Raw genomic sequence first — 21,707 nt, forward strand, 5'->3', positions numbered from 1 at the left:
AATAATTAGAAAGAAAAATATTTTCTTGGCTCAAATGAACCTTCTTTTCTGTGTATAATTACATCCTCATATGTCCAGAACAACGACAAAGATGAAAGAATACACTTAAAATTTCTTTATAATGATTATTATATACCAATTAAATTTTTTCCGCACCTCCTGAAAGGTTTTCAGGCCAAACATTGAATAAGTTTATTATTTTTTTAGAAATTTAGAATTTTTTTAAATCACATCCTTTATAATCAAATTTATTTTTTAATAAGATATATAAACAATAAACTGGCTATCAAAATAGTTTCATCAGAGAAATTAATTTGATTTTCATTAAAAATGATAAATCGGACCCAGCTTAAACGAAAGGGTTTACCCAGAAGCTTGTTTCCGCAAGTAAGAAATGACGAAAATATCGAATTTTTATTAATTACGGGGTTATTGAAGTTGGATTACGATGTAACACTCGGTCTCAAAAACATCTGTTTCCATTTAATTCTCCTTTGAGCTGAGATTCGTGAGGATGAACGATGAGAAATAAAAGTTTACGGTGACTTTGGTCGCGAGTGGAGAGCAGAGGTGCCATCGGAGATCGGATAGGGTGAGCCGAAGCTTTGGGGCTCGGGTATTCACTCTCTCCTTTGATTCTCAGTGGGATTCGAGGGTGGACGCAAACAGCCCCCGGGTTTCAATAATCAAAATCAAATTCTCTTTTCTTCCGCGGGATCTGTTTTTGTAACAGCATCCGTTGTATCAAAACACCCACTAGCTGTTTAAGTTGTTCCGGTTTTTTATTTATTTATTTTTTTTTTTTCGAGAAAAATAATTAAATTATTAGAAATTTTTTAAGGAGGTCTTTTCGCCATCAATGTTAAATAAAAAATATTAGATTATGTATAAAATTAAGTTTTTTCTAATAGTTAAAGTCCTTATTTATCTACTAGTGAAGTTTAATTTATTCTTCACCATGGAAATTTTTGAAAAAAAAATTTTTAGTATTTTTTCCGAGTCTTACGAGAAAGTCAGACCTTAACAACTTTCTCAAATTATGGCATTAACCACCGATTAGATGGGTAAAAAAAAACTCAAAATAAGGTTTTCGAAATATTCAGGTTTGATTTTTTGCAATAAAATATATAGGTTGCCGTGGAATTTATGGAGAAATTAAAATTATAAAATGACAGAAAATTTTTGAGTAACCTACATTTAAATGGCGTCAGAACATTTGGCAACGTTGCGTAGCGCGCGAGCTTCAGACCATTCAATAAATTCAAACTAAACTTTAACGCACTTATGTTTTTCATACATACTCATTAATTAATTTATTGTTAACAAATTTTCATATTTCATAATTGAAAAATAAAACAATAATTTAAAAATACTAGCATTCTTGTCATGGGACATTAAAATGTTATGGTTTTATGACTAAACATTTTTAATTAATTTATTTATTTACACTGACTGCAAAAACTTAAACATGGTTAAAGTTTATATTGTGCAAATGAAAATGTAAGCAAACGATATATAGCGTTGCTAAATCACGGACAGGTTACTAACAGCTGATTTACAAGAGCCAAATTAATTTTTGTATTTAACTATTTTTTTTAATTTTCAAAATTTCAACGATTAATGCCTCATATGGGTGATTCTATGTAAGGATGTTTTTGCTGTCCCGGGCATGTTTTTATCAAAAATTGATATTTTGTTACTAAAAAATTTATTACGAAAGAAAAAAAAACATTACTATTTGGAGCATTGAAAACTAAAATGAAATAAATTTTGGTTTTTTTTTGCTATAAATTCGTAAACCACCGAAATAATAGTCCCCTGGGCTGTCTCATTCCCAAAATTGAAACTTTAAGATTAAATTTTAACTTATTTGTCCATAATATGTAATTTGGTCCATAATGTTTATAAACTTAATTAGTTATAACTAACAATCTTCTTCAATAAAAAGTACCGAAAATTAATTTGTTTCGTTAATTTCATTAAACCAAAGTTTGTCCCAGGCATTTTAAGATCAGTCCCCTGCCAGAAGTTCAAAGCCAAAAAAAATCCAGCGTGTTATTTTACCTTTTGTAAGGTTTATTAGGATCTAACTAGCCTTAAGGAAGTACGAGCGCTAGGCGGGGTGGGGATAGGTATCCACTCTAGCGCGGTAAGGGGAAAGCAGTAACCATATGATTTTTCTCAATATATAGATATACATTTAACATTGGCTAATGGCGGGATTTATTTTTCTTTTAATTAATACACTTTAATTAGTCGGGCAAGTGTTAATTTTTGAAATAAATTTATCACTAATATATTTACTTTCATCCATAAGTTTTTAAAAATATTCACCGACAGTTTTACGAGAAAAATACAGAAATGTATCAATGTTTGGAGGTTACCCCATAAGACCAATGTTAAATTGCTCAACTTTAAAGTTAATTATTTATTTAAATAATCGGGCAATCTCCTTCAAATTTTCAGAATTTGTTAAGACATATTTAAACTTCATATTAAAAAATCAAGCGTTTTATCAAAAGTTGTCTTGGCGCTCGTACTTCCTTAAATTAATAACCATAGGGCTGTTAGCGCTTTATCGCCATTTTATTTAGTGTCAAAGCACCGTTTGTGCTGGAAATATGTGTCTGAGCCACTTCAAAACTCAGTCCCCTGGCAACTATTTTTATTTATAATTTATTTATAAAATTGGATCCATAAGTCTTGATATTATTCTAATTAGTGTAAATATTCATTGAGAACTTGAAAAGTTGAATGCATTGAAATAGTTTGCTTGATTTTTTTCAATTTGATAAAAAAAAAAACAGTCCCCTGGCAAACAGTCCCCTGTCATATTATATGGCAAAAGACACACAAATATCGAAAAAGCAAAAATTAATTCGGCTGTTTATTTATTATCATTAAGCTGATAGTTTTGTAGCCCTTGTTAATTTTTTTTCTAATAAAATCAAAAATAATTTGGTCGGACAATTTTGTACAGATTTAAGACGTCCTTACAGAGAATCACCCATATACTATTTATTTTTTAATTTTAGGAATTTTTATGGGTTTTTTATTTTAATTTATCGAATATTGACTACTACAGTTGTTGTGACTCAACTGGAGCGAAAGGACTTCCTTAATCAAAGTGTTCAATATAAAAAAAAATTTTTTTTCTTAAATAAAAATAAAATAAAATTTTCCAAATATCAAATTAATTATTTGAAAATTAATACCAGGTATAAATTGTAATTAATAATGAATAACTATTATGATTTGTGACGATTAAAAATGGATGAAATGATAATTAAAAGCCAGCGGAGAGTGAGCAAACTTCAAGTGAAGCGATTGGCGTTTGCTCAAAATTTCTCATTTGAAATTTGAAACGAAAGTAAGCGTAAAGCCCCGTGGGTTAGTTACCGTAACAGTAATAGTAACTGTAATAGCAGCTACTAGTAGAAGAGAGTAGAAGAGCTGTCGGCAGGCAGTTGGGCGCGAGATTCAAAATTAATGCAGATACGAGATAAAATTAATTTAACGGCGAGTGCGCTCGGCCTGGGGGTGTATGCCGAAACCCGGATCACAATGGCGACCGGTAGAAGCTGAGCCGCGGCCCCGCATAGCAGTCAGCCCGCAAACTCCTTCTATCTTCGTTACACGCTTTCAGTGATATGCACCACTGCCGGATAGAATAGAATAGAATAGAATGGAATGGAAATGAAGCTGCGTACACGCGGAAGAGCTCGTATCCAGCCCGGCTACCAAAACATAATTAGCTTGCATTGTTAATGCACCAATATTTGCACTATCCAACTGTTTCGGCTCGATTTTTTATTTTTCTCTCTTTTTTATGGTCATCGATCATTAATTTTTCTCCAATACTCATTTTTAATCATTGAAAATTTTTATTTATTTAGAAATTTCATTGTAATTAATTAACCTTTTATAAATTATTATTTTTGGAGAGGAAATTACATTTTTTAATAGTTAAAAAATACTTTTAGTATTGAATATTTCTTGCTTGCAATATTAAATTAATAATTTCTATCAAAAAAAATATTCTCTAGTCCACACTGATAGAAGGATTTAGTTCTATTTAATAAGATTAAGTAATAGATACTAAATGATTTAGTAACAAACCTTTCAGTACCAAATATTTAGTAATAGGTACTAAATCATTTATTAAAGCTCATTTACTTCCACCAAAAAAATATTTGGTAGTATTTAACAAATGATTTATTGGTACTCAATAAATCGTTTATTGGTATCAAAGAATAGTATATTGTGCCACAAGGGACGAAAGAACTACATTCTGTCCCGCGTGTGTGATTGCCACCCGAGCCGAAGGCGAGGGTGGCAAACACGCGGGTGAGGATGTAGTACTTTCGTCCCGTGTCACACATACTATTTTTTCTCCTGCCAAGCCGAAAGTTCGCGAATCTTTTAATGCAATAGCATCGTAGGTAATCATGGAAGGGGTCCAGGGGCGAAGCCCCGGTGGGTTGGGGAGCCCCCAGTCAAGAAAAAATACAATTTAAAATTATTATTTAAGTAAAGATATTAAAAAAAATAATTAGTGTTATGAAAATAACAGAATAATTTTTATTATAACTTTAAATAATCATTTTGATAAATATTAATAGTAATTATAAGCATTCATTTAATAATAATTATGGATAATCTTAATGATAATATTAGATGATAATTTCAATATAAGAATAATTTTAGTGACTTAATTTAAAATTATCATAACTAATAATTTAAAATTATTATTTAAGTAAAGATATTAAAAAAATTAATTTTGTGTTATAACTTCAAATATTCATATTGATAAATATTAATAGTAATTATAAGTATTCATTTCATAATAATTATGGATAATCTTAATAATAATATTAGATGATAATTTTAATATAAGAATAATTCTAGTGATTTGGTGATTTAACATATTTTATGTAAATCAACCTTTTTTTGGTACAATATGATAATTTTTGAAATTTTCAAACTATAACATTATCACTAAATTATCACTAAACATTATCATAAATCACATTATCACTAAATTACATTATTTTTATTATAATTATAGTATATTGCACTAATGACGCAACATGAAGTGCTGACGGAAAAAGTATGTGTTAAAGAGAAGAACGTACAATGCGTGAGAGCCGATGTAGGCACTATTGCGCGTGCGAGTTCATTTATTCCGAGGATAGAAACTGCTGCTTTATTCCGGCTGCAAGCGGAAGGTATTTGAACTTTCGGCTTAGGCAGGAGAAATAGTATATTACACACCTGTGGCAAGAAAATGAGAAATGTCTCAGAACACATATATGTTGCCCGAGGCGAAGCCGAGGTCGACATATATGTGGTCTGAGATATTTATTATTTTCCTGCCATAGGTTTGTATACTATTTTTCTGTCCGACAGAGGCGGAAAGCGGCAATTTCGTTTAGCGCAGCGGGCCGAAAGTTGCCACTTTCCGCCTGGAGGGCAGAAAAATTAATTTTTTAACTAATTTTAGCGTGTAACCTAACTTTTTAACTTAAAATAAATAAAAATAATTAAAATAAATAATTTTTAGTAAAAATATAATGTATTATAAAGAAAAGAATCTCATTGAATTATATTTTTTCGTTTGAGCCATTTATAAAATTAAAAATTAAACAAGTTTTTAACACATCAATAATAGACAAATTAAAAAATGTAAACTAAACTCCACTGAGAAAAGACATAAATAGAAGATATTTATTGAGAGTATGTGTGTTTTTAAAGGTTTAATAAATCTCCCAAAATCGAGCTGAATAAAATAATGTAAGTTAGTGAATAGGTTATGTATCACATAAACATTGGAATTAAAGCATAGCCATCTACCGACAATACTTGCCAAAGAAATATTTAGTATCTGTTACTAAATATTATTTGGTAGAACTAAATATTTATTTCCATCTAATAAGGCTTTGTTCATATAAAGAAATCATTTATTAAATTGTAACAAATAATATTGATAATTGATAATTTTTTATCAATTATTTTATTTGTAAGGACATCCTCACAATTCATCTCCTTCAGCGCCTTCAGATATTTTTATATTAACAAATTTATTTATTTAAAAATAATTTATTAAATATAAGCTATTATCTTGTAAATTTTAATAAATTTACTTTTAGAGAGAAATTAATATTTATTAATAGTTAAAAAATACTTAGTATTGAATTTTTCTTGCTTGCAATATTAAATTAATAATTTCTATCAAAAAAAATATTCTCTAATCCATAATTATAATTTTCCATAAATTATTTTATTTCTTAGATTTTTTTTATAAAAAATCTATTAATTTACCCAATTTGTTGGAATTTTTTTAATCAAATCAAGCTATAAAGTTACAAAAAGTGTCTAAATAAAATTTTAATACTTACTTTTTATTCAAGACTCCAAATAAATTTTTATTTTTCATTAAAAAATATTTATTAACTATCAATAAATATTTATTAAATCATCTGATATTAAAAATAAATTTATCAACAGTTAATAAAGCTTATTAAATTTATCAAAAAATCTTTCTATCAGTGTATTGATAAAAAATTGTTAAAAATCTATTTTTTATCATCTAAGAGATTAGAAAAAATTTATTTAAAATATTTTATTTATAATTTCAATTAATTATCATATATAAATCAGATACATTAAACTAGTATATAAATCCCCAGTTTAAGCCGCCGTACGAGCGAGAAAGTTTGGCCATCTAGCGTGACTCCCAGAAACTAATTTTAAAAAACTTCTCCTGCCTAATAAATCCAATATATTAATAAACAAAAAAATCTTATCTAATAAATAATAAATAAAAAATCTTGATATTTAATTCCCATAGTTAAAAATTTGACAAAAAGCGTCGACACCCCGTCAGCGGAAAGATCATTACTCATTATTATACTCAGTAAGCTCCGAAAGACGCGACTCAAGATCGAGAATTGACAATGTGATTCCAATAGACTGGAGCTCACATTATATTAATAATAACCATGACAATAACAATAATAATAAAGACATAATAAAATTTCAATAACTAGGACTCGGGTGTGTCGGATTTTTAAGGGGGCGTCGTAGGGGGGCCCCACCTAGGGCCCGTTTGCTCTTCCGTTAGTTCATCGCTTTGCAGTGACTTCCGGTGGCAAGACAAGCACAATGCTTTGTGCATTGAACACACGCGGCGCGCACAACAATCAAGTCTCAAGTTCCTCAGGGGTTTTAACTTCTCTTTCGTCATACAGAGAGTCTGCTATGAGTACGAGTGAATATGAATGTCTTTAGAGGCATTCCATCAGTGAATATCAAGCAATCTAATGTGTACTGTGTACTGTGTACTGTGTGCTATATTTATACTGCTTTAAAAATCTACTCGACAAAAAATCCAATCCCAATAGCTGACAGAGACAGAGAGCTCTCTTAGAGAAAGATAAAAGGCAAATATAATCTAAAGGCAAGTAAAGGTAGAATTGAGCGAGTAAATTATAGACTCGGCGAGCCGTTAACGGCAGTAGTCATCTGCTTGCGAATTTACGCACGTGAGCTCTATTTAAGGAGCTAAGAACATAATATAATAAATAATAAGGATAAGGGTGTATACAGTACTAGGCACTATACATGTCCATTTAATTCTACTCGACAATGACTCTGTCTTAATACTTGGCTTTCCTTCTCCTTCTCCTTCTCCTGCTTCTGCTCCCTCTTTTACTTGGGACTGATTTTCGGCTGATAATGCCCAGGGCCTCTTGTACTTGAGCTCACAAGCCTCAACCAGACTCTCCTGAATGTAAATAGGCCTCGAGAGCTTCTGAGGATTTTATTGTTTAACTTTGATTTTCGTCAAGACCCAGCCACTCACTTTTCAATAAAACTTACTCTTGTTGTACTGATACCAAGGGAATGTTAACTGCTAACCGTCGATTTAATTGTCCGAGTCAATGACCCAGGTTCTTGATCTTCAGAATTTACACCTCTCAATTAAAATACAGAAGAATAATTAACGTGAGAATTTTGAGGATCAAATGGGCTTTCACGGTTTCGAGTGGACTTTTTTGTAAACATTCAAATCCGTCGAGTCAATCTTTTAAAAGAAGGCGATTATTGTATTTTTGTGAAAAAAAAATTTCTAATACTCTGATCCGGTCATAAATAATCAGAGTTGATGAAACTGAAAGCAAATTACAGATAAGCTTCTTAAAAGAGCCGAAAAAATTTTTTTTTTGTTTAGAATCTTATACCTTGAACTGAAGTTTCTAGTAGGGAGACAATTTAGTGCTCCTGCACCGCCTGTTGGAGATTTCTAACACTAATTCTGATTAAAAATTTATATATGGGTAAATTGAGCTATTTTAAGTCAGATATGTTCTCATACGGGCTTGTAAGCCCATATCTAGCTTGATACGATCAATTTAGATGTTAAAAATTATTTATAAACATGTCAGATCATATCAGGCCGGATATGGACATCCAATATTTTTATATGGTCATATGTGCACAGAAAAAAAGGTTCACTTGAGGCAAGAAAATATTTTTCTTCCTAATTATTTTCTTGAGCGAAAAAAAATTTTTTTTTGACACAAGACATTTCACTTATTCCAGCTAAATTAATTCTCTTGCATTAAGAAATACGTATCTTGATCCAAGAAAATTTATTTAAGTCAAGAAAATCTTGTTTAGAGAAAATTCAGCCTCTGGCTCCAAAAAATTTAGTTCTTGATAGAAGTAAATTTTCTTGTCTTGAGAAAATTTCTCTCTTGCTCCAAAAAATTAAATATAAAGATAGAAGTAAATTTTAATTAATATTTTTATTGATTAACATGTCAAATGGGAAGATCAAGTAATATTGAATCATTTTTTTTTCATTCAATATGTATAAATGCACGCTAAAATAATATAAAATGGGTATCAAATATTCAAGAGAAAAATTTTCTCAAGGTGAGAAAATTTTTTTCTCAGCTAAAGTAGGTGGCGTTGCTTCCCTAAAGTATCTAAAAATCTTGATCAAATATAAAAATTTATTGTATCAAGTATTTATGATAATTTGAATTAAGAAAAAATTACTTTCACCAAGAATAGAATTTCAAGAAAAATTTTTATTTCGGCCAACACAACTTCGGTCTTCCTTCAGGCGATTGAAAATTTTCTTGAGCCAAGAATTTCGTTCTCCAGTCAACAAATTTTTCTTTCTATGTGGACATATTAGTTTTAATATGTATATATCAAGCTGAATGTAGCCTTATATCTGGTTTGATACGCCAAATTTCAGCAATAAAAATAATAAAACAAAATTTTTCATTATGATCATATAGAAAACAATTGTAAAAATAGTTACAACATCCCTCAGACTGAGACTGAATCTCCGTGAGATTGACCGCGTCATCAAAGCGAAAGGGTTGGCGAAACTTTGAAAAGCAGCGTATGGTGTTCTTCTAGCGGTATAATTTCCGTCACTTATCGTGACGATGTCGTATCGTGGGTGTGTAGAAGACCCGAGAAGGAGGTGAGAGTCGGGGGAGGCACGAAGCTATTAAACTGACAGAAACACTTGCCACCCCTTCCGATGCTCTGCTTTCTACTCGGAGCCTTCAGCCAGGGTGTACTGTTTAGTTCTCGCTTCTTTCACCCGCATATCAGTCCTCGGTTCTGCCCCTCCGTCACGTCCTGTCCTTTTATTGCTTCGGCTTCGCTCGACGTTATTAATAATTTTTCCAAAGAACGGATTGTCTCTAAAAAAAAGTAAAATGTCTGTCAGAGTTGGCGCAAAGTAGTAATAAAAAAACATACTGACTGAAAATTAATTAACTTTTTACTTAATAAATTCTTACTCGATTTATTCTTTGTTTGTTATCAATTTATATTCGACGATGATAAATCACTTGTATTAGAAGATCGTCATACTTCGATTTTTATCTCGCGATAAATAAAACATAAATTTTTCTTGTATGTTCTATATATAATAATATATATAGCGAGCCGAATCTAGAATCGTCAGATATAAAATGAAATGATATTACTTATTATATGTGATATGTAAAGACTATTATATATATATATATATATATATTTATAGTCTGTAGACGGTCCAACACACATGATACATATATATATGTAGCAGGTACATAGAGCCTGCACGGTATTAAATCCGAGTGATAAAGAAAAAGAATCGCGACATTTTTTATGCCGGTGTAAATCAAAGACCAAATATTACCAAAGAGTAAACGTGAAAAATAAAATAGAAATAGAGAGAGAGAGAGAAAAGTGTAATGCTGATGTAGACTCGGTAGATGGGGGATTACATACACGCGTTGCTGAGTAATAAAGAATGATATAACTGCCTGCGACACATGTCTTAGCTCTGTAAAATACACCCACATATGCCTCAGCCTCAGTCTCATATTATATTTGTATGAACACTTGTATTGGTTTGTTATTTATTTATTCTAGCAGTCTTACTAGTGTAGAATATATAGAATGAAAATTTTTATGAAAATGAATATAAATGCCGTGTTAACATGGAATAAAAAAGTATAAGCTGTGGGAAATTTTTTCACCGATGGAAATTGGCGTTATGAATTTTTTTTCGACGAATGGAACCTGATATGTGTGTAAGAAAAAGTTTGATTGAGGTGATAGCTGACCAATTTTATATTCTGTCGGATTGAAGGCTCCGAGTGGAGTTAAGGGAACAAATATTGTTTGCTGAGGAGCTGACGTCTGACCGCAACGGTTACAACAGAGGGAGGCTCCTGACGTTTGCCAGGGTGAGCTGAATAAAAGAAGTGGGATTGAAAAAAATGAAAGAGTCTATTGAAAACCGTTATATCAAAAATAAATAAATAGTTTGACTTTTTTGGTTAAAATTGATACTTTTTCGGAGTTTGCAATGGTAAAAATATTTTTTTAGAGACAATTGGTTTAATTGTGAGATCAAAAGTCGGTATGGATCTCTAAAATTTTATTAAAAATTATTTCCGAGAGCTGTCCATCATATTTTTTTTTTTTTTTAAATTTCATAAATCATATTTTATCGTTGCTTACAATTTCTATCCGCACGGGTTTTAATTTTCAATTATTATATCGTATAATTTTATTATATGTTTTTTATTTGATTATAAACAACCTTTAGAATTTAATTCATAAAAAATGTTTATGTTTTCAATAATAATGAATGTATTTAATACAAATCTTGATAAATTACATAAAATTAGCTACAATCCTAAATTCTCCGACTTTACCACTCTAACAGCGAACAAAATTCTAGTCTGTAGCCATGTAGCGGCCGTTTTTCGAACTAAATTCGCATTAAACGTTAATAATCCTGATAATAAACAAAAAAAAGTATCGAAAATTAATTAACAGTCAATATATTTCGGCCCTACCAGTCTACAACCGAACAAAATTCTATCATTTAGCCATCTAGCGGTAGATTTTTGTAACTAAACGCTTATTAAACTTGAATAAACCTATAAAAAGCATAAAATTCTATAAAATTCATTTTTGATTGGAATATATTATCTTTACCAGTTCAATAGCGAACAAAAATTTATTCTGTAGCCTTCTAGTGGCATTTTTACGAACCAAACTCTTATGAAATGTCTATAAACCTAAAAATAAACTGAAAAGTGTATAAAATTAGTTAAAATTTATTATATTTGAGCCCTAACAATCTAACAGCGAACAAAATTCTATCACGTAGCTACCTAGCGGCATTTTTTCAAACCAAACTCTTATGAAATATTAACAAAGCTAAAAATAAACAAAAAAGTGTATAAAATTAGGTAAAATTTGATATATTTTAGCTCTACCAATCCAGAAGCGAACAAAGTTCTATCACGTAGCCACCTAGCGGCATTTTTTTAAACCAAACTCTTATGAAATGTCAATAAACCTTAAAATAAACATAAAAGTGTAAAAAATTAGTTAAAATTTGATATATTTTAACTCTACCAATCCAGAAGCGAATAAAATTCTATCACGTAGCCACCTAGCGGCATTTTTTCAAACTGAACTCTTATGAAATGTCAATGAACTTCAAAATAAACATGAAAGTGTAGAAAATTAATTAAATTTGAATATATTTTAGCTCTACCAATCCATAAGCGAACAAAATTCTATCACGTAGCCACCTAGCGGTATTTTTCAAAACTAAACTCAATTATCCGTGAATAAACCTGAAAAGTAAGCGAAAAAATGCATAAATAATGTACTGTTTATGAGAATTAGTCACAATGATTGAAAGATGTGCCAACAAAGCTTCTTATCCATTCTGGAGACTCGTGTCCTTTCGTACCATTACATTAACCGAACAATACCCATCACAAGGACATTACATACATCTAAACCCCATACCTATGAAGTGAACATATATATTCTATTCTCTCGACACTATTATACCCCGACACAATGCAATACTAATACCGAGGGACCCTGTTGTAGTTAGGTGCAAGCGTGAGCGTGAGGCAAAGCATCCCTGTTCTTGTCCCTAGCCAGAGATGCTGCGGTCCAGTGGTGGGGTAGCTCGGTGGTGATAGGGGTGGCTCCGCCTGCGGGCCAACCAGCGATCCCGGAACAAACGATTCCGCCACACCCAAAGGATCGTCCTTGCAGTGTACTCCCTCGGGAGCGGTGACATCCTCTTCTCAACAGATCCGAATCTCCAGTGTGTTGGTAGTCCGCCAACAGCCAGCTGACGGCGCAGCTCGCGCATCACATACTTTCAACAACTCACTCTACTTTTCTCTCTCGATCCAAGTAGCGGTCACGCGGCTCTTTATTTTCGCCCATACGAACCTGTTATGTCACTAATGTGTCGTTATAATAAGTTGACATTTTAAAATTTATTTTTTTATGTGGCCAAATTTTATTTTGTGATTTTTTACGTGATATGATTTTTATGTGAGTCAGTGACTAATTTATTTATTATTTATTATTTTATCAAGGATTCTTATTATTTATTGGTACCATGGATCTTAGCAAGTCTTCTTTGAGTGTCGGTAATAAATCAGGGGGTGAGTAATTTAATTTTTTAAGCGACAACCTCTTCGTGGAATTTTTAGCTGGTAATTAATTGTTTTAAAAATATTACAAGAGTCACGGATGATTAAAATGATAATGGAGGTTATTATCAATGATATGATATAATTGGTTGTAATTTTATTCAAGGGACATTCCCAGTATCACTAGGACGTCCTGTGTGGTTAAAATGCGGTTTAAGAACGCGTGTGAATATATTGCAATCTCCGTCGCGTATTTCACCTCGTGCTCTATTTATATATGTATATATATTTGTAATGAAATGTATTTGATAGTTTTGATAAATTATCTGCAAAGTTTTCCGGCGAAGATTAAATTACTAGAAGGAAAAAATATTCTCTGGTAATCAGAACAATTAATTTTTTTAAGACGGTTAATTTGATGAAAAAATAAATATAATAATTAATAATTATTTAAGGAAGTAAATTTAGAATCATTAATAAATTTTTTTAATTTAAAATAAAGGGTAATAAGTGAAAATAAAAAAATACACATTTAAAAAATTTTAAATTTAGTCTGTGAATGTTTTTTTATAATTTTTTTTTTTTAGTTTATTTATTTTGTTTTTTCCAAATTGTTTTGTCTGTCAAATTAACACTTAAAATTATTTAGTTGTCGGAGAAAATAAATAAAAGTTTGTATTATTCAGTATTGATAGAAGGAAATCTTTGGTGAATGGTTTATCTCTGGAATTTATACGCACATAAATACCACCCAGATATCTTCCGTTCTTTGAAGAGAGATAATATAAAGGAGATCTTATTTCTGTATCATCCTCCGGGTATCTTGTGACCAAACATTGACAGTCTTAATAGTAATGTAATGAATGAATAGAAGAACTAAACCGATTATTCAATGATTCATTCACGCAATATTATACTAGTGATAATATTTTTTAAATATTTATACTCTGTTGTGTTTACAAACAGTCTTCAGTTTTCAAGAGCTCCGAAAATTTACTCGAGTGTTTTTGTACAATAGACTGTTTTATTTCATTTTTCATTGTGAGAAAATTTATTTAAACTAAATTAAGTTTATGTAAAATCTACTAGTCACTTGACCTAATATGGCATAAAAACTTTAACTAATTTATATAAATTATTTTTTGGTAATAATATTATTGTAGAAAATAAAATTATAGGACTATTTATTTTTTAATGGTGGTATTTTTTGTACTGCGCATCTAAGATAGAACAATTTAAAAAAAATTTATAAATATAATTATTCCATTTAATCAAAAATATTTATCGAAAATCATGGAAATTTTAAACATTGTTCTATTAATTACTTTTTTTTAATTTTTCTCGTATGAAAAAAATATATCAATGTTGAAAAACAAATTAATTATTTTCAAATCATCAATTAAAAATCAAAATTTTTATTTGAGAAGTTGAAATCCCAAAATTTTCAATGAAATAATTTAAAAAACAAAAAAAAAATTTTCAAGTTTGTTAATCCATACTATAAAGAGAATAAGCAAAATATTGTGACCAGTGTATTTATATGATAAAATGAGTTTTTATAGTTAAATTTAGTATGATTGGAAAAGTCGGGACCTGCAGTTGTGTCCTTTCATGGTTTCATATCATTCTCAACAATATTCAATTTATGATGATAAGTATTTAGGTTGCATTTGAAAATGCTCTATCTCTAGATAAATAATTAAGAAATGACCTTGTATATCGTGGACTATTGACATTTTTAAAGATATAAGCGCATACCGATGTTACACTCTTCGAGAGCTTTCATTTGAGTACCCACATCAATTTTTCATTTATTTTATATATTTATATATATGAATATATGAAAAATATATCAAAATGCATGTGGGTACTCAAATAAAAGCTCTTGATCAGTGTAACATCGGAATGAGTTTATGTCTTTAAAAATGTCAGTAGTTGAGAAAGTACAGGGCATTTTAACAAAGAACTTGTGAACTATTGACAATTTTAAAGATATAAGCTCATATCGATGTCACACTCATCAAAACCTTTCATTTAAGTGCCCATATCAATTTCTCATATATTTTGTATATTTATATATATGAATATATGAAAACTATATCAAAATGCATGTGGGTACTCAAATGAAAGCTCTTGATCAGTGTAACATCGGGATGAGCTTATATCTTTAAAAATGTCAATAGTTGAGAAAGTACAGGGCATTTTAACAAATAACTTGTGAACTATTGACAATTTTAAAGATATAAGCTCATCCCGATATTACACTCATCAAGACCTTTCATTCGAGTACCCACATCAGTTTTTCATATATTTTATATATTTATATATGTTATATAAATGTATATATGAAAAATATATCAAAAATGCATGTGGGTACTCAAATGAAAGCTATTGATGATTGTAACATCGGGATGAGCTTATATATTTAAAAATGTCAATAGTTAAAAAAGTACAGGGCATTTTAACAAATAACTTGTGAACTATTGACATTTTTAAAGATATAAGCTCATATCGATGTTACACTCATCAAAACCTTTCATTTAAGTGCCCACATCAATTTTTCATATATTTTGAATATGTATATATATGAATATATGAAAAATATATCAAAATGCATGTGGGTACTCAAATGAAAGGTCTTGATCTGTGTAACATCGGGATGAGCTTATATCTTTAAAAATGTCAATAGTTGAGAAAGTATAGGACTTTTAACAAATATCTTGTGAACTATTGATATTTTTAAAGATATAAGCTCATTCCGATATTACACTCAAGATCTTTCATTTGAGTACCCACATCAGTTTTTCATATATTTTATATATTTATATATGTTATATAAATGTATGTATGAAAAATATATCAAAAATGCATGTGGGTACTCAAATGAAAGCGCTTGATGAGTATAACATTGGGATGAGCTTATATCTTTAAAAATGTCAATAGTTAAAAAATTACAGTGCAATTTAACAAAAATCATAATTTTATAAAGCAAAATTTTATTTATTTAATAATTCACACGTCACGGATGTCACATAGTGACTGCAAAGTTGCTCATTCTTTTTATTTTCTAAATTATCTAAATAATCTATTCAATAAAAATATTAAAAAATTGCTAACTTCAGTGTTGTATAAATAAACACATTTAAAAAAAAAAAATTAATCAATTAACTTACGAAAAATCACCAACTACAGTCAAAAGAAAAAGGTAATAAACCAGCAGAAAATTCTCACGATAAAAAGAGATTATAAATTTCCCATCGCCTCCAACTAAAGCATTATTATAACATGATAACCCTTCTGGCACTTGTTAAATCAAAAAAATAAGTTATCTAATCATCCTCTTGACATCCTCTTGTTCATCTGAAAAAACTAGTCCGTATTACCAGGGGTGTAGGTACAGTACCCAACAGTAGCTAATATATATTTATATTTAATATTAAATATAAATATAGTATATTAAAGTGTATCCTCGAGTTAAGACGTAAGATGTGACAGAAGCTGTCAAGTGGCTTGGAGTACACGTCTCGCGTTCATGTCCAACGACACCCTCTTTCGGATCAAGAATCAAGAATTAAGAATAGGTCTTCTCTCCTATCCCGATAATCCCTTCTCCAGTGTTTACTCAGTCGATTATACTCATGCCTCTTCACTTTATTATGCTCGTAAAAACTAAATACATAAAATAATAATACACTCCTAAATAAAACGGGTGAATTAAATAGATAAGTTGAGTAAAAAATAAATTGACTCAATATCCACCTGTGATTCACTATTTTTATGAATTTACAATTTAGATATTTATCTCTATATATATATATATATTACAGACTTATCGACAGATAAAATTTTTATCATCAGACATATTTATTGTTATTGATAGAGATTTTCTCTCCTCATCTGTACTATTGGGCAGAAGATTATTATTATTAATAGCTGATCTAAAAAAAGGAACCGACTGTCCAATAAAATATAAACACCGACCTTATCTCAGGTCAACACATTTTGTTCCCAGGGATTTTTGGTAAATACAGACCAGACTAGGTCTAGATCACTTTACACTAGATACAAAGTTAACTTGATTCAAAAAAAAAATTTTGAACTGGGAAATTTTACTCCATTCAAAAATTTTTGTCTCGAAATAATAAACAAAAAAAATAACTTGATTTAAAAATTAAAAAAAAAAAAAATAAACTTTTTAAAAAAAAATTTCTTATTGATAATAAGTTACTAGCAACCTTGCTGTCACTATGTGACTGCCGTGACTTATGAACTATAAATAAATAAAATTTTGCTTGATTAAATAATGACTATCGTTAAATTGCACTGTACTTTCTTAAATATTGACATTTTTAAAGATATAAGCTCATCCTGATGTTACACTCTTCAAGAGCTTTCATTTGAGTACCCACATGCATTTTTGATATATTTTTCTATATACATATATATAATATATGTAAATATATGAAAAATTGATGTGGGTACTCAAATGAAAGGTCTTGATGAGTGTAACATCGAGATGAGCTTATATCTTTAAAAATTTTAATAGTTCACAAGATACTAGGTCATTTCTGAATTATGGTAAATTGCACTGTACTTTCTTAAATATTGACATTTATAAAGATATAAGCTCATCCTAATGTTACACTCTTCAAGAGCTTTCATTTGAGTACCCACATGCATTTTTGATATATTTTTCTATATACATATATATAATATATGTAAATATATGAAAAATTGATGTGGGTACTCAAATGAAAGGTCTTGATGAGTGTAACATCGAGATGAGCTTATATCTTTAAAAATTTTAATAGTTCACAAGATACTAGGTCATTTCTGAATTATGTCTAATTGCACTGTACTTTCTTAAATATTGACATTTTTTAAGATATAAGCTCATCCTGATGTTACACTCATCAAGAGCTTTCATTTGAGTACCCACATGCATTTTTGATATATTTTTCATATATACATATATATAATATATATAAATATATGAAAAATTGATGTGGGTACTCAAATGAAAGGTCTTGATGAGTGTAACATCGGAATGGGCTTATATCTTTAAAAATGTTAATAGTTCACAAGATACTAGGTCATTTCTGAATTATGTCTAATTGCACTGTACTTTCTTAAATATTGACATTTTTAAAGATATAAGCTCATCCTGATGTTACACTCATCAAGAGCTTTCATTTGAATACCCACATGCATTTTTGATATATTTTTCATATATACATATATATAATATGTATAAATATATGAAAAATTAATATGGGTACTCAAATGAAAGGTCTTGATGAGTGTAACATCGGGATGAGCTTATATCTTTAAAAATGTCAATAGTTCACGAGATACAAGGTTATTTCTCAATTATGCATTTAAAGATAGAGCATTTTCGAATGCACCGTAAATACTTGTCATCATAAATTGATTATTGGTGAGAATGATATGAAACCATGAAAAGGCACAACTCCAGGTCTAGACTTTTCCAACGATACGAAATTTAACCATAAAAACCCGTTTTATCTTAATAGTATAGATAACTTGTAACTTTATTGTAACACTAGAATAAGTTTTTAGAGATTTATTTATTTATTTTTTGTTGTTTTGAGGATTTTCTATACTTGAGCTGAGCGCAAACTCGTAAAAAACCGCGAGAATAGCAAACATTCTGCTGCTGCTGCTTTGATAAAGGAAAATTTATTTTATTTTTATAAAAATAGATTTTCATGCGATGAAATTATTGTTTGTTTATTTTTCTTTAAATATTTTATTCAACTAATTTTATTATTTATTTTAAATGTTCTAGGTAGCAGTGACGAAGGCGAAGCTGCGACAAGCGGAATCGTTGAAAGCAGCACAGAAATGGAAGACACGAATGTTTACAACGAAAACAGGTCTAATGAATTGCAGGAGTACGCCTCTACGACCCCTTATAAAGACGAGTTCGCGGGAATTCAACGAAGGAGCAAAGAGAGGGATGATGATAAGTGGGAGTTTTCTGATCGACAGGCTCATGATTATCGAATGGATTATCGTAAGTTTTTTTTATTAATAACAATTTTAATGAAAAATTAAATAGTATAGAAAGATTTTTAATAAATTTAAAAGAAAAATAGCGTATTTAATACAAATTAAATTTTATTAAAAAAAATTCGGGGGATGTTTGATGAAATTTTTTATTAAAAGAAACTTTTAATAGTAGAATTACTAAAAAAAATTTTACTATAAAATTTATATTTAAATTAATCATTCTTATTTATATATTTTTATTTATAATCTTATTTAAAAATTTTTTTAAATAATTACAAATCACGAGTGTTAGAAAATAGTATTTTCTTCAACTAAAATAATTATTATCATTTTTTTGGATAGTAAGATTAATATTTTTTTTTAATTATGATAATTCAAAATTTATAAAAGTATTTAATTTTTACGAAACAAATATAAATTTTTAAATTAACCAGACGGTTTAAAATCGGTAAAAATTATATATCAAAATTTCTTTAAATAACCAAGAAAAAAAAATTGTAAAAAAGAGCGAAATTATTTGAAAGCACGAAGATCCCAAATAATTTTTCTTTTAATATTTTTTAAATCAAAAAAATTTATTTCATTTTAAAAAAAAGTGTGAGGTGTTTTTTAAGATATTATCAAAATGATAATCCTTCTACTCATATCTGTCAATAAAATATTTATAACTATTGACACCATGCACCCACTGATAGAAGGATTTGTTTATAGTTAAAAATATTTGTTAATATTTAACAAATCATTTATTAGAGACCACTTTTAGTTTCTAAATACTAATAAATATTTGTTAAGGACTAAAAAGTAGTCTTTAATAAATGATTTGTTAAATATTAACAAATATTTTTAACTATAAATAAATGCTTCTATCCATAGTGCCCCACGCTTTTTTCCAATAAAATACATTTGTTTCTTATTTACACTATTATTAGTTTATATTTATTAAAATTTTTCACACTATTCTTACATAAGATTTATTTTTAGGTAGATTTCTATAGAAATATAACTATTGTAGCCGGTCTCATGTTGTAATTTTAGGAAAATTTTATCATAATATGTTTTATTTTATCGAGTAATGTCGAAAAATGGCATTGGCTCAAAAGTTTATATATGTATTTATGTATGTATATATATATATATATATATATATATATATATATATATATATATATATATATATATGTGATATAACGCGCCATGTCAGCAGGATTGCGCCCACAGTTCTCAACCGATCTTTATGAAATTTTGTGGGCTTATTCTGTGGATCAATACCAAGATCAAGTTCAAAGATGAGCAAAATCGGCCGGTTAGTTTACGAGTTGTGGGTGTTTGAAAATTTTTTTCATTTTCAAAAAATTTTGAATTTTGTATTTTTTATGAAAATAATCTTCCAGATGTAAAAAATAGATAAAATCTATCAAATTTATCTTAAATTTCATTTAATAACCTTCAATTTAAACTATTATTTGTCTAGTTTTGATGATTTTTTTAATTAATTCCGTGAATTTGAAAATTTTCAAAAATTTTTCAATGAACGTATTTCAGCCCTTTTTCTTTAAATAATTTTTAAGCCATAAAAGATAGCTTGAATTTATCAACTTTATGTCAAAATTCACATAATTATCTTCGATTTGAGCTATTATTCGTTACCTTTTGATACTTTTTTCAATTTATTTCGGAGTTTGGAAAATTAAAAAAAAATCAAAAATAAATTAATTTTTAGCTATTATCATCAAATGACTTTCGTCTGTTACAAATCCTATTTTTTAGGAAGATGTCTTTGAATATCTATTGGTTGTAGTCGGTCTCATATCATTATTTGCAAAAATATAATAAAAAATAAATTTTAGGACATTTTTGCCTTTTAATAACGTGTTTTTTTTTCAATATTCAAACAAGAAATCTACCTATCCATGTCGGGTATGGCCGAATGGCGTTTTAGTTTGGTTTTCTATATAAAGCGTGTTTTTTACTTTTTTTAAACTATTATTTATTTTCCAAATACATCCACACAAATAAAAAAAAAAATAAACTTTCAGAGCCAATAAAACAAGAACCAAAGGACCAGAAAGACCAGCCCCGAGAGTGGTTTCCGCTGATCCCTTCAGAAGTGGAGGTCGGAAAATCGTCCTCAGGAAGTGCACTAGTCCGCGCGAGGAAGGAAATCCCGCGAGGCACAAGATTCGGGCCGTTTCTCGGCAAGTGGGCCAGCGAGCCGCACAACCCTCGATACGCCTGGGAGGTAAGTGACTGAAAATCCCCTTTTTATTTCCCCGGAATTCACACGCACCTTATCGGATATCATAATCACAATCAGCTAATCTCTGAGCTCTCAACTCGCAACACACATAACGGTTGTCGAAAGATGATCGATCTGTTTATAACTCTATTTCCCATATGACTGGAATTTAGCACATAATGCAGGAGATAATGCCGAAAGTGAGCCAGGAGAATGAGGAGACAAGATTTCTGTTCATTTCAGCGCCGCTTACACATTACAGTTCGGTACTACACCACCAAGTGGACCGCTTTTAATCCTCCTCGTATTATCCGGCAGATGCCGAACTGCATCCCGAGCAGTTAGACCGAGGAATAGAAGAGTAGAGAATTGGAGTCGTGATCGCAGGACGACTTTCAATACCCACCACCTGGCTCACACGCCAGGATCCAATCCGA

The 21,707-nt window shown here is 29.6% G+C and overlaps 1 protein-coding gene across 5 annotated transcripts in view; it reads left to right on the forward strand.

Moving 5' to 3' along the window:
* The window catches only part of LOC123272549 (histone-lysine N-methyltransferase MECOM-like), a 149,364-nt gene that overhangs the window by 72,825 nt on the left and 54,832 nt on the right, over positions 1–21,707 (forward strand). For 4 of the 5 annotated variants that reach the window (XM_044739413.1, XM_044739414.1, XM_044739416.1 and 1 more), the window contains exons 2-3: positions 18,811–19,038; positions 21,071–21,273. In XM_044739413.1, coding sequence (XP_044595348.1) covers positions 18,811–19,038; positions 21,071–21,273 — 431 coding nt within the window. Of the gene's footprint in view, positions 1–12,676; positions 13,014–18,810; positions 19,039–21,070; positions 21,274–21,707 lie in introns of those variants that run through there. The other variant, XM_044739415.1, reaches the window with a different exon arrangement.

This window comes from Cotesia glomerata, linkage group LG10, assembly GCF_020080835.1.
Source record: "Cotesia glomerata isolate CgM1 linkage group LG10, MPM_Cglom_v2.3, whole genome shotgun sequence".
Lineage (NCBI taxonomy): Eukaryota > Metazoa > Arthropoda > Insecta > Hymenoptera > Braconidae > Cotesia > Cotesia glomerata.